The following is a 14,758-nucleotide window of genomic DNA, read 5'->3' as shown; positions in this document are numbered from 1 at the left end:
AATCCAGATAGAAAAGTTTTCTTCGGATATTTACGAACCTACCACACCATGTATACGAATGGAACACGTGTACATGTATGTGTGTGCATATATAATTTTTCTCTCTCTAACATCTAGAATTGTTTTTTTTAAATATACACAAATCGGTCCATAAAGAAAATGATACATTTTTAATTTTCAAGCATATCATGCCGAGAAAGCCTTAGCAGTTTTTATTTGGGCGAACTCATATAGTAGTTGGGCATTTAGCCACTAGGCTCTATATTACTAGAAACTTTTAATTACTTAAATTTGCAATTTACGCTTATCACTTCCCCTAAGAGTTGAGGGGTGGATCCTTGACATTACAGGTTTTAGATAAATTTTTTTTACAATATTGTGAACTTCATTTTAACTAGATATACATGCATGTATTTCATTTTTTTTTTTTTTTTTTTTTGAATTTCATGATAGGTTCAAAATGCCATATTTGATATATTTAGATGTAATGAATAATGAAAATCGTTTTCCAAAGAATGTCTTTACCTTTGTACTTTGCTTGTAAAACCTAAATAATCATTCTATGTTATTTTTATATGTTTTACACAGCTTGCATTTGAAAAGTAAGATATTTTGTATACATGTACTTATTCACTCTAGATAAAACACTTAATTTTCGAAGCAACTAGTTTTTGCTTTAAATTTGAAAAGAATTATACCACGTATAAACTCAGTAAGCATTTCATCTGTCTACAAAGTACATCCTTTTTTCCGATTTCTAATATATTCGTTAAAAGCTGAGAAAAGTCCACAATAAAAATATGACAAAAGCATTTTGCAAAATCCAGTATAGATCTGTTGTTTCAAGTTCATCACACATAATACAGAGCTTCCTTTCAGCGTTACAGAAAGCCTTTAAGCTTTCCTTTCCCTTGACATCATGGCTGTGTTATATATATATATATATATATATATATATATATATATATATATATATATATATATATATATATATATATATATATATATATATATACTCAATTTATTTGCTATTCTCTTAATCCGTGATGCTTTAGCGGCTAAAATTTACTTTCAGTAGGCACGTGCACCGTAATTCTTAGCCCACCTTTCTCGATGCTTTCACTCAATGCTTTTCTTGTATAATCTATCATGTAAATTGTTTTTCAAAATGAAGTTATAGTTATATTTCAAAATATACGAGTTATATATATATATATATATATATATATATATATATATATATATATATATATATATATATATATATATATATATATATATATATATATATATATATATATATATATATATATATAATTTAATAAATGCGATATTGCTAAGGTGTTTATTATAGTACACTTTCCTAAAAATTACTCTCCAAACTCTTATTTAAATTTTTGTAACATTAATTGACAAATGCAGACTCCTGGAGATTAAATACAACTAACACATGCCAAGAAAAAGTACGCATTCCAGTTTTAGAGCGAACTCAATAAAAGCGGAATTAGCGTTAATCTGTGATTTTTCCCCAGGGAGATGTGTGCGAGGCAATTAATGTCAGCAGTCTTGAGGGAAGGATCTTAAGTTTTAATGGTTTTAAATTAAAGCTAGAATACTTATTATTTAGAAGCCTTTACACCTTTTTCTCGTCCTTTTTTTTTGGGGGGGGGGGTCCATGCAAATCATATGCGGTTAAAAAAGTAAAATAGAAGAAAAAGAAAGTAAAATAGATTATAGTAAACTAATTAATTGTTCAGTAAAAATTAGACGCCTTTCAAATTTTTCAGTGTTTCCATATCAAAATATTTTTTTCCTAGTATAAATTAACATCGGGCACGATGAACTTGGTTGTTGTGGAAGTCTCGCGCCTTATTTGTACCGGTAACTGACCAATGAAAATGAACTTAGTGAATTGTAGTTCCATACATATAAAATTATTATTTTTTCCTTTTGAATTTTTTTTTTATTTCCTTCCAGTCTAATTTTACAATTTTACAATTTTGGTACCTGTGTCTAGTGCATTTTACATATTTTGTAAACAAATAAAGGTTTTTAACAGGAACTATTTTTTTTCAGGGCATAGGAGGCTACTTCTTTTGAATTCTTATTTTTGTAAAAAAAAAAAAAAAAAAAAAAAAAAAAAAGTAATGAACTATTTCATATTGGAATAAGAAAATACAATATAATACATTATCAGTTAAGGAACAATGCAAGTAATTTGAAGGCAGACTTACATAGTCAATGTTTATCAGAAACACCAATGTGTGAACACTGTATTGATTCTGTTGAAGATGCTTATCATTACTTTTTCGCTTGTTCAAAATATACATCTTATAGAGATAAACTTTTTCAAAGAATTCAAAATATTACTGATTGTAATCAGGTTTCTGAACTGAAATTATTATTATGTGATAGTCCTGATCATGGACTCAATATTAATATACAAATTTTTGAAGCAGTACATGCATATATAGCAGCAACAAAACGTTTTACTTGAACACTGTCATTTAAATGTATATATAACTTTTGTCAATTTTTCCAAACCGGTACTTCATTGTATTTTTTTCCCGTTCTTTTTCCTCGCATTTTTTAAAAATGTTTGTTCATATGCAGTGTACGTATTTACCTTGACCTTGCTGTAGGGAGAGGGCTAAAATAGGCTATGCCTGCTGCCTAATCCCATTCACTTTATGTGAATGAAATTACATGTATGTATAAATAAAAAAAAAAATAGGAGGCTACTTCCTGGGGTAGAAGTTTATTTATTTTTTTTTACTAAGAAAACGGAAAATTTAGGATCCACCCCCTCAAATCTGCTGCCGTTAATTGTCTCGTCAGCGTTAGGGGAATATGGGTGATTTGCATCAATAACACTTTTATTGACTCCATCGCTGTGGAAAAATGGACGGGATTTCTTGGCATGGTCAGAAAAATTGTGTAGATACATGTATAAGATCATTGGCCTTGTCATGATTTGCTCTTTTTAGGAGCGTTTTTTTTTTTAATTTCTAATTATTTGTGCATAAATGATTTTAGAGAGTGTTACTTTTATCTATTTTTTATGGTATTCTGCAGATTTCATGCATTTCGCTCGACACAGTAAATCAACATTAAGTCATTTTCTGTCCAAATATATTATTTCAAAAGAATTTGATACATTGGCAATGAAATTCAAACAAACAGAAGCACGGAAAGGGGGGGGGGGGAGAGGAGGGGATGTCTTTTACCGTGAGTTTCGTTTTCATATGTGTATATAAGAGATCCGGTTAAACAGTTAAAGGCATTCCGTTTTTCATGTAGAATCATATACTCTACTAAAGCCTGAATATTTTCTATAATCTTTCTTTAAAAAAAAAAATTTCACAGCTGTTTTACAATTACATGTACCACATACAAGTGTATTTGTAGATTTATTTACAGTGGGTTAGAAATGATCATAAAAAGGTTTTTTTTAGGTTATTTTTCGGATTGATAGTATGGATTAGATCACAAATATTTCATTAAAAGATAATTCATCAGAAAAAGAAAGGCCAGGAGGTCTATAATTGGGGGGGGGGGGGGTCCTGAAACACCTGTGGTTGTTAGTCAAACATATAATTATATACATTGTGTATATACATGTACATTGTATATGACACGTTACAAAATATCATTTGCTTTCGGGTTAAAACATTCTATGATATATTTTGTAGATACAAGGTTATGCAAAAAGGTTGTTTGTTTTTTGTTTTTTTTTTAATTTAAAATATTATGAAGTAATTATTTACCACTAAATGGAAAGCTTAACAAGCAATTTAGAAAATGATAGCTAGTACATCTAGCGTGCCCGGCAGTTGTTTTTATGACTGATTTCCGTATTTATCCGATTAATAGTAACTGATAATTTTCTATACTTTTTTTGAGGGGGGGGGGGAGAGAGAGAAGAGAATACAAAAATTTAAATATAATTGTCCATTGACATATCATTGAAAAAGCAAAAACAACTAATGCTATCTTATATACCGTGTATACCGTCGGGAACGCAGTTTTGTGGTTTTTCATTCGAAATAAAGCCTCTAGCTTTACATATCACTTAAGCATGCGCAGAAATTGTGTACACGTTTGACAGATACAACCATACATCATACGATCATCTTCTTTGAAATGGGTAGATAAATAATTTTCTTTATATTTATGCAAACGTCAAAGAAAATTGTAATTCATTTATTACCTACAACCCAGCATATTTGATTTATGTATGCTTTGTTCTTAGCTACTATGTAACCCGAATTATCTCTTGAAGGTAGACAACTCCCCGATTCCCTTGTCCTTGGACTTTTTACATTTATCGATATATATGTACAGTTGAACAGAATAGCATCATACTTGTCAGGCACATTGAATTCAAATAACAGATATAAAATATTGACGGTGTTAATGTAGTTAGAGTAATATGTGTCTCGTGACAAGCTCCCTACCACGGAAAAAAGTCTTATATTTAAGAAAATGAGGTATCATTTTTTAACATCTCTTGAGATATAAATACGGGTTGGTCACGTGATCAAATTCCATGAAGCCGAAATCAGGCTTTATGGAATTTGATCGTGCGACCAACCCATATTTATATCCCGATAGATGTTTAAAAATGATACCTTATTACTTACAAATTAGTTAGAATAATCTAACTGTGTCTTGGGACAAGCCCTCACCACAGTTAGAATACGTCCCATGTACTTGCAATGTAGCAAATCGGAGTGGATCCACTCCGAAATGATTTTGAAGTATACAATAGGAGTTGCACTGAGAATAACTACCAAATTAATCATAACAAACCTTTCTGAGATTGTATATGCCTTTTAACCGAAAAAATAATCCATATAAAGACGAAACTCAACTCATTTTCTCAACCTTTTTTTTTTTTCGCTTCAAATTTACATGCCATGTTGACATTCGGAACTCTCTGGATTGATCATAATAAAAGCACTGAGTTCGAGTTATCACCCATGTTTATTTCGCTACATTGCAAATACACGGAACGAATTCTATCGTTAAACCAGGTCTGTAGGACAATATCATTTTAACGATAGAACGTTCTCTCTACTTAGAAATGTATGTTTACATTTGTGACTTCTTTATAATATATATTTGCCTTAGGCATGTTAGGATAATCTTTAATGCATGAAATGTTTTGTTTTTCAAAACTCAACTACACAAGTTTGATCCATTATGATGTCACTAAGAAACTACGTCGAACATTTATGACATGAGGAACCTGTGTTTATACAGTTATAGATACACATTGCTTAAATAGTGTTATATAAAAGAAAACATTTGCAAATGTAAATAGTTGCATTATAGCAAAACGGAGAAGGGTCATGTTAAATTTCCTACATTGACAACACACGATACGAATTTTATTAAACCGTTTGGGTCTATAGGACAATGTCAGTTTTAACTAATGAACCTTCTGTCTGGGTGTGACCCTTGATGCAAGCACAGAACTTTATGTGTAATTCTGGGTTTAGTGGTTGCAGATTATAGTTTTTGATTGACATGATTTTAGCAAGAGTTATTTCCTGTTGGTCATCATATTGGAAGTATACATGCCCGAATTCCTTCATTATTCAACCAATTTAAACTTGTCATACTGGGCAAATGGGAGAAGATAGCACAATTTTTCTTACAAATTTATGTTAACACAAGCTTCCTTTAATTTGTAAGTTTAGTATTTTGAAGATTTTTGCCCTTTTACTTCTGCCATACAAGTTTAAAATTGGTTGCTCAAAGAGGAAAATTCGCTCGTTTGACCTCCAATATGGCGGCCAATGGGAAATAACTCTTGCTAAATTCAGGCCTGTCAAAAACTATCTATTTGCACTCCAGATTACTCTCGTGTGTAATTCATTAGAAAAAAAAAATTATCAATGTATATTTCATACATGAAGAATGGGATAATATTATATTTCCAAGAAAAATATCAAACTTAACTTGGATGATTTTATTATGTTGACAGTGCAACAGTTAGGGTGAGTGCAGATACATGTGCTTACTCAGTTTCAATTAAGATCCATTCTTCAAACTGCACAGGACATTTGGTACATCTAAATGTAAAATAATCTGTACAAATTGCTTAGGAACACAAGCATCCAGATGAATTAAGCCCAACTGTACTAAACTAGAAATATCATCGCTTGTGTTCCCGAGAAAATTGTCTGGATTTAAAGAAGGGTCTGAATTACTAAAACAGACGTGGTATATATAAATATAAATTGTTCCTCACAAATTTCGTCTGGAAGTTGAAACGTTGGGATAAATGATATGATTTAGTTCAACAGAGCAAATGTACCAAGGAAGTTTGAAGAGATTTGATCTGTTCAGTTATTTTAACATGGCTGAGAGGTTGAAAGAAGAAAAAAACCCAGAATTTTGGACAATGCCATTAAAAATTGGGGGAAAAAAACAGATGTTTTCTTTAATGCACTGACTGACAAATGTATGACATCACCCACAAAGATATGTTATGTACACCAATGATATGGTAGAGAGATTCCATAATATTCTTTTTTTGTAACTCTTTAAAGGTAAGTTGTTTGCTATTCTGTAGCAACCAAATTGCTACAGTGCTCACAAAGAAGATTAGGAGTTTCTCAAATTTTTTTGAATAGTGTGTTGTGTAGATTTGAATAGAATTCAAATTTCCTGTTGGGTCACATTGTCAGTAGAGCGTGCCATGCAGGAGGCACTTTGTGTTGCTCAATGCCCTTGCTTAATATTAATTCCTTATGATTACATGTGTGTTAACAATCTGTTGTAATAAATTTTAGAAAGTTAACATGGTTAACATGGTAAATCCTTACCACCTTTACCCCAAACCATCTGAATTAACAAGCCCAGAAGTACTGCAAAATGTATAATCAAAACCAAGTGTGACATTATCGTAGGTGAAAAGCAGTAAGACCATTATTTCTTTCTCATATTTTATTAATTTTGAACATTATTAAGGAGGGATTCTTGTCTGGTTTCTGATAAGGTGAAATATTCAAAGTATATTTGCTTATATGTCTTATATATTTACATGTAAGTGATTTAAGAAATCATCATAGTTGTACAACTTTAAATAGAAATGGTAAACTAAGTTTGAAATATAGCAGGGACTATATTTTTTGCGGAACAACGGCGTATGAAAAAAATCTCCTTTTCTGCTTCTCAAAATTACCATAGAACAATGAATTTAATTATAAAATTTTAAACAATCAAAGATTTTAAAAAAGTCGGTGTAAGTAAAATTAATAATAAAGGACTGAAGTTTTAAAATAAATTAAATAAATATGATTTTCCAAACAAATTAAAATTTTATTAGTCTTTAAAAGCTTCCAATCTAAGTACAGATTTGAGCAAAAAATCTGTAAAAAGTGTTTTTTCTCCTTTAGTAAACAGTCAAAACTTTTTGTTTTTGTATCAATTTGTATCTTTGTATGATTCCTTTACCATATGTAAAAATAAGAAAAATTTAAATATAGGAAGCATATGAAAATAACTAAAATATCCTAAAAATGTAGGAAAAATAGAGGAAATTCAGATTAGCCAAAATCTCTTTTAGTAGAATTATATGTCGATTTGGTAGTATCATCTGAAAGACCCTTTATGGTAATACCTTTATACGCAAAACAAAAAACATTTAAACTTGAAATTGAAGTAGGCATCTCATGATTGACAACAGTATTTTTTAAAATTTTTAATGTGAAGGATAAAGATATGACCTTGACCTGACCTTGGTTCTAAAATAAAATGGTCAAATTTAATCTAACTGATACCATCACTTAGTGATTATGTCTTCTTGAATCTCTGGAAATTTCATCAATTTTTAAATACAAGAAATATGAGAAGAATCCCTCCTTAAACTGCAGCTGTAATCATTACTTGACCTGTGACAGAAACAGTCTACTATTTTTTTTCTTTTTTTTTTTTACAATGTTCATTGTGCTTTGATCACTTTGACTGACAATTCACTGGTGATATGGAGGGTAGAACATCAGTTCCAGACCAAATTATTTTTGTTAGAATCTTTATTCTTTAGAATGAATCATCAGAAGCATTTAATAAAGGGACCACCAGAATTTGTTTTTGCATCATAGTGTTGCTTACATTAATTGAAGTTATCTAGTTGACTATCTAGTGAAGCCAAATCAACATCGATCTGTACAGTATTTCTGCATGTTTTTACAAATTAGGCATATTTCATGAAGCAAGTTTACAATTTTTTTTTTCCAAAGAAGTAGGGGTGAAACAATTTGACACTAAAATGTAGAATCCATTTATCATGTTTATTGTCTGAGTTTGTATATCTGTGAAAATGGCTACTTTGAACATATAAATATACATGTAGTAAAGTAGAAAGTAATAGTAAAAATTACTGACTGGTTTATGCATTAACAGGTGGTATATGGAGTTACTTTTCTGGACTATTTGGATCAAGAGAGAGGAGGATTCTGATTTTGGGGTTGGATGGTGCAGGAAAAACTACTATTCTATACAAATTACAAGTGGGAGAAGTTGTCACTACAATTCCAAGTAAGTTGGAAAGAAATCATCTTGACTTCTTTTATGTTTTGAAAAAATCTTTGACAAATATTCCTTAAATCTCCACCTTTAATACAATATGTTTTATGAAGGCCATGCATTAATGATTAACACAAACTCTAGGATGTGTTGATCTTCAAGTTATTCAATGAATTCAGCATGTTCATAGCCTTAAATAAGCTAAGATATATATATGCAACTAAAAATACCCTATAATACTGTTTGTTTGTTTATGAATTTAGCTATTGGATTTAATGTGGAGACAGTACAGTACAAGAACTTGAAATTCCAGGTCTGGGATCTGGGAGGACAAACAAGTATTAGGTAAGTTACTATTACGTAAGTAACTATTAGATAAGTTGCTTTTAGATAAGTTGCTATTAAATAAGTTGCTATTAGTTAAGTTGCTATAAGATAAGTTGCTTTTAGATAAGTTACTATTAGGTAAGTTACTATTAGGTACATGTAAGTTACTATTAGGTACATTGTAAGTTACAAAGTAACTTAATAAATTGAATCTTGACAGTTGTGTGCTCCTGTTTTGATACCAGGTATTTGCCTTGATTATAGCTAAAGTTTAGTTTTCTTGGAGCCTTTTACAGTCACATAAAAAGAACATCAAATGGGATCATTGCATTCATATTATGGAACCGTGTAGACTAACCTGACTCAAGTCTTAGTATTGAACAGATAACACTGTTGAATGAGTAAACTGTGCTGTGGTTATTTGCAAGGAGATCTATGCAATCGAAGCACCAAATAGTTGATGACCCTACTTTTGCACTAAATTTTATGCTAAGATGCACATTATACTATACGGTATACTGCAACATGAATATGCTTGATACAAATGATTTATTATGTTAGCAAGTAATCCATAATAGGATTTAATACTTTTTTTTATTTTGAGTTATCTTTCCTGTTTCATGTTTGTTTCAGGCCATATTGGAGATGTTATTATTCCAATACAGATGCTATCATATATGTAGTAGACAGCATGGATAGAGAAAGAATGGGAATATCCAAACAAGAATTATTTTCAATGTTAGAGGTAAGGTCCATCTCAGATATATTATCTCAGTTTCTCTGCTGTCAAAATCAAGAAAATAAAAGACAGATGAAATGTGATTTTGTGAAAAAATATGTTTGTGCACTCTTTATAAGAAATATCTTTCAGAATATATACCTTTTTTTGTATAAAGACTTGTACAGAATTATATGCAACAGTCTAAAGAAGTAGCATCCGTTTTCTTAACAGCAGTTATTTCTGGCTTAACTATCATTGCAGAAATCCAAAGTTTTTGCATTCATTCTAAAAAATGGTGTAAATATGCATGCTACAGCTAATTCTTCTTTAAATATTTTTTCACTGTTTTTACAGGAAGATGAGTTAAAGAAAGCTGTCTTAGTAATATTTGCTAACAAACAAGACATTGAAGGAGCCATGACACCCAGCGAGGTAGCTAGTGCATTAGGCCTGACTTCAATTACAACACATAAATACCAAATCTTCAAAACATCAGCCATTAAAGGCACAGGACTAGACGAGGCTATGGAATGGTAGGTCCAAAATAAAACACTGCTTGCTTGTAATTGATTGTAATGTACATAAACTAAACGTGGAGATTTTTCTGTTGATTAGAAAAGTTCTGTGGTTTCATCATCAAACACAAATTTTCGTTGTTTTCATAGTAGAACTGAACCATGAAATTAGGTGATCAACAAACTACATTTTTAGCTCTACTGGTCAGAGACCAGAAGAGCTTATGCGATAGTAAGGTGTCCGTCGTCCGTCCGTCTGTCTGTCTGTCTGTCTGTCTGTCTGTCCGTCTGTCTGTAAACAATTTTTCAAAACGCTACTCCTCCTACAGTTTTGGTCCGATTTCAATATAACTTGGCACACAAGTAGACTATACTAAGATACATAATTTAGTGCATCGGTTTTTGATTTCGATGGACGGTGTTGCCATGGTTACTAAAAATAGAAATTTCTGTGAAATTCCTTTAAAACGCTACTCCTCCTACAGTTTTGGTCCGATTTCAATATAACTTGGCACACAAGTAGACTACACTAAGATACATAATTTAGTGCATCGGTTTTTGATTTTGATGGATGGTGTTGCCATGGTTGCTAAAAATAGAAATTTCTGTGAAATTCCTTTAAAACGCTACTCCTCCTACAGTTTTGGTCCGATTTCAATATAACTTGGCACACAAGTAGACTACACTAAGATACATAATTTAGTGCATCGGTTTTTGATTTTGGTGGACGGTGTTGCCATGGTTACTAAAAATAGAAATTTCTGTGAAATTCCTTTAAAACGCTACTCCTCCTACAGTTTTGGTCCGATTTCAATATAACTTGGCACACAAGTAGACTACACTAAGATACATAATTTAGTGGATCGGTTTTTGATTTCGATGGACGGTGTTGCCATGGTTACTAAAAATAGAAATTTCTGTGAAATTCCTTTAAAACGCTACTCCTCCTACAGTTTTGGTCCGATTTCAATATAACTTGGCTTACAAGTAGACAACACTAAGATACATAATTTAGTGCATCGGTTTTTGAATTCAATGGACAGTGTTGCCATGGTTACTAAAAATAGAAATTTCTGTGAAATTCCTTTAAAAAACTACTCCTGCTACAGTTTTAGTCTACTTCTAATATAATTAGGCATACAAGAAGACTATACTAAGATACATAATTTATTGCATTGGTTTTTGAATTCGATGAAGAGTGTTGCCATGGTTACTTAAAATAGAAATTTTTGTGAAATTCCCATTAAACGTTACTCCTCCTACAATTTTGGTCTGATTTCAATCTAATTTGGCACACAGTTAGAATACACTACAATACATAATATGTATTTCTGTTTTTTTATTTGAGTGAATGGTCATGGTTACTAAAAATAGAAATTTCCGTGAAATACTTTCAAAACGCTACTCCTCCTACAGTTTTCATTTGATTTCAATATAACTTGGCACAGAAGTAGACTACATTAAGATACATAATTCTAATTATTGTTGCATGTTGCAATGTTTCAAATCCAAGTGCTACTTTTCTTTTGTTATACAAACAGACCAGTAGAGCTACAGTCTCATCAGAGACTTCTGGTTACTTGTGATAAAATAGAAGTCCATAATTTTTTTTTTTTTTGGCCAGTCATGAAATTTGAACACAACACCCCCCCCCCCCCCCCCCCCCCCCCCCCGAAAAATGAATCATAATAGTTTAGTTATGATATAGTGACCATTTGTTTGTTACAAAGTAGAATTTATCCTAGGAACAATAAAATTGAGTTTTCCTTCTCTTGAGCATTCATATTTTGCCATAACTGCAATTTAAAATTACCTGTTTTAGAATTGCATATAACACGAGGACATTGTCTTCTTTTCATATCCACTTTGTCTAAATTAAAACTCTTACTTAACACATGTAGTTTTCATGCTTACAATTAAGACTTTGTAATGATTGCATACATTTCTTATTTATAGAAGTTTTTAGAGAAGGTTTTGGTATACATGTATTAACAATGCATCAAAAAATATAAACTTTAATTAATATTAAGCCAAGTTTTCAGATTTGTTAGCACTTTGAAAAAAAACTGTTTGTATGAGGACCTTTCCTTAAATAGATTATGTTATTGATTTAGGTGAAACTGAAATGGGGAATTCATATATAGAAGAAGGACTAGTATTATTATCTTTTTATACACAATATTTTATTAATATCATGATAATAGAGTGATTGTCACAAACAACAAATCGTAGATGATGAATGTTTATAACATCCTTCCTGCAGACATCCAGCCAGCCTGTAAATTACCCAGTAGATCTCACAATGAGACAGGCTGATTTCTGTTGGAGATTACTTCCTTAAGATGGGGGGTCACTAGCCTCAGTAAATACTGTATTTAGAGATGGTCACTCTCAAGGAAATAGCACATGGCCTTTGATTGGTCTTTATTATTGGTTACCCATTGATTTCATGGCAATAAAACTGTTCACTGGAAAAATGCTCAATTAGTCTCTCATTAGTGCACATGAGCAGTTGATGATACAGGCAATTTAGGGATGTGCAAGCATTTCTATATTAAGTCTGGAATGCAAGATGGATAGCTTAAATGATAAATTGTTTGTTATTGGAAATAATAAATCCAAAGCATTTCAGAATGTAGTCTTGTTTCTTCAAACAGCAGATTATGCTAAGATTGATGAATGGCAAGGTACTACTGATTGACAGTTCATTATTATCTGTAGTATAATAAATTAATTGGGATTGTTAAAGCTTGATATGGAAGTATTATTATGTGCAAACGTCATGGTTATGTACACATTATACAAGATTAAGATTTTTTTTAAGTGTCACCTTAGTCATGACATCCATCACATATTTTGTTGTATAATTGAGGGCACACTTTCATTTACTACAAATCACTTTCTGTGAAATTTATTTTTGCTTAATAATGAGAGACTATCTGCTCCAGAAATTTCATTTTCACATATATTTGTATAAATACAATGTAATTACTTAAGATTATATACAACAATAACCCTAATTTGTGAATTTTGACTTTCTTTAAATGGCAAATAGCTATCTCTCAAAAATAAAGTGTCACACAAATTTAATCTACTCATAAAGAAATACTTTTAGTTTGTTAAATATCATTTGTGTGAAATTACATGGAGATCTGCATCCTGATGAGATAGAATGTTGAATAAAGGTGAAGATCACATAAAGGTTCAAGGTCACATCAGTCAAAATACACTGTACACATACAGCTTAGCCACTTTTGATTTTGATATTGAAAGAAAAATTATGAATCTGAAAATAGTAACATTTTAATTTTTTACAGGCTTGCAAATACTCTAACTCAGCAGAAATAAATTAAAAAAAAAAATGAAGAATTCCAAGGATAGAAGATGTCCTCCAAAAATTGACTGAAGTGGAAAAAAAGTTTCACATCTCTTGCAACATGAACAACAAACCGTGCAACATTATCTCTGTGGGTTTTTAATGCAGATTGTATATTTCTGTGCTATGTATTGTTATATGACAATATTGTGGAATGACAGTGATTCAGTGACCAAGCAGCATCAAGCCTAAATGTTCAGTGGTATCCTTTCCATGTTGCTGCAAGATGTGTGGGGGATTTCTGGTTTGTAGTAAACATTACACTGTGAATTATATTTTATGTTACATTTTTCATATTTATTTGTGTGGATGTTGAATGAATGGAAATTACCATGAATGGAAATGCATTATTGTCATATTTTTTTCAATAAACTTAAACCTAGCATATTTAAGAATTATGTACATGGATATCATTCCTCAAATTGCTTTTTACTTAAAGTATATTTAAACATTATTCCTTTGAACCAGCTTTTTTTAAAGATATATAATTTAAGAAAGATACATGTACATAAAACATGTATTAAAATTGCTGTAAAAGGAAGATTCCCACTTTATTTGGACTTACAAGCAAAAGGAATTTTTGTACCAATATTCATGATTGGTAATCTTTATTTCACTTTGCACAAGTGACCTTGCACTGAAGCAGGAAAAAAAAAACCTCTTCAAGGGTGAGATAGAGCTGTGTTAAAATTCTGTCATTTACACTGAAAAGGATTAAATTGGATGCTTGGATCAGCTTTAAAAACATAACAGTAGCACCTCTTTAAACTGCTTTAATTTAAAGCGCATTAGTATTTCTTTTTAAACATCTATTTTCTAGATGTCAGGAAGTTGTTAAGGATTGACAGTCCATAGTTTAGGAATTCCATTACCCTCTTATTTATACCAGTCTTTATATTAAGTTTGCCAGGAAATGCATGCGTTTTTCAATTCAGTCGAATTCAATTAACTTTGATGGCTCGTACAGCTGTCGGAAATTTAACAGTAAATTAAAGTTGCATTGCCTTATCAATGTTAATAAGGTTTCTTTCAGAATTCTTTGTACATGCAGAACAGGATACGTATAACAGTATAAAAAGGTTGATGAATTGACATGGCCGTCCGGACTATTTAGATCCGAGATAAAAATGGTTTTGAAATGAGATTTTATCAGTTTATTTTGAGATTCAATAGGCTCCGTCAAGAAAAAAAATTAATTTTTTCTGTAAGCGATTCGGACATTAGGGTGAATCGGAGTACGTCTAGCTACATGTTCGCCACTAATAGAGAGCGAAAGAAAAA

The 14,758-nt window shown here is 31.1% G+C and overlaps 1 protein-coding gene across 1 annotated transcript; it reads left to right on the top strand.

Moving 5' to 3' along the window:
* The first annotated feature begins 4,080 nt into the window (after positions 1–4,080).
* Positions 4,081–13,885, top strand: LOC133185228 (ADP-ribosylation factor-like protein 1). The gene is made up of 6 exons (XM_061320334.1): positions 4,081–4,147; positions 8,416–8,550; positions 8,802–8,883; positions 9,499–9,610; positions 9,941–10,119; positions 13,419–13,885. Exons 1-6 carry the CDS (start codon positions 4,144–4,146, stop codon positions 13,447–13,449), a joined length of 543 nt encoding a protein of 180 aa, XP_061176318.1. The 5' UTR covers positions 4,081–4,143; the 3' UTR covers positions 13,450–13,885.
* The last annotated feature ends 873 nt before the right edge of the window (positions 13,886–14,758 follow it).

This window comes from Saccostrea echinata, unplaced genomic scaffold (genome assembly GCF_033153115.1).
Source record: "Saccostrea echinata isolate AGI-Se365-2 ecotype Australia unplaced genomic scaffold, CSIRO_AGI_Sech_v1 ptg000001l, whole genome shotgun sequence".
Classification (NCBI taxonomy): domain Eukaryota; kingdom Metazoa; phylum Mollusca; class Bivalvia; order Ostreida; family Ostreidae; genus Saccostrea; species Saccostrea echinata.
The sequence above is the reverse complement of the archived record's forward strand: the minus strand, read 5'-3'. Positions and strand labels throughout refer to the sequence as shown.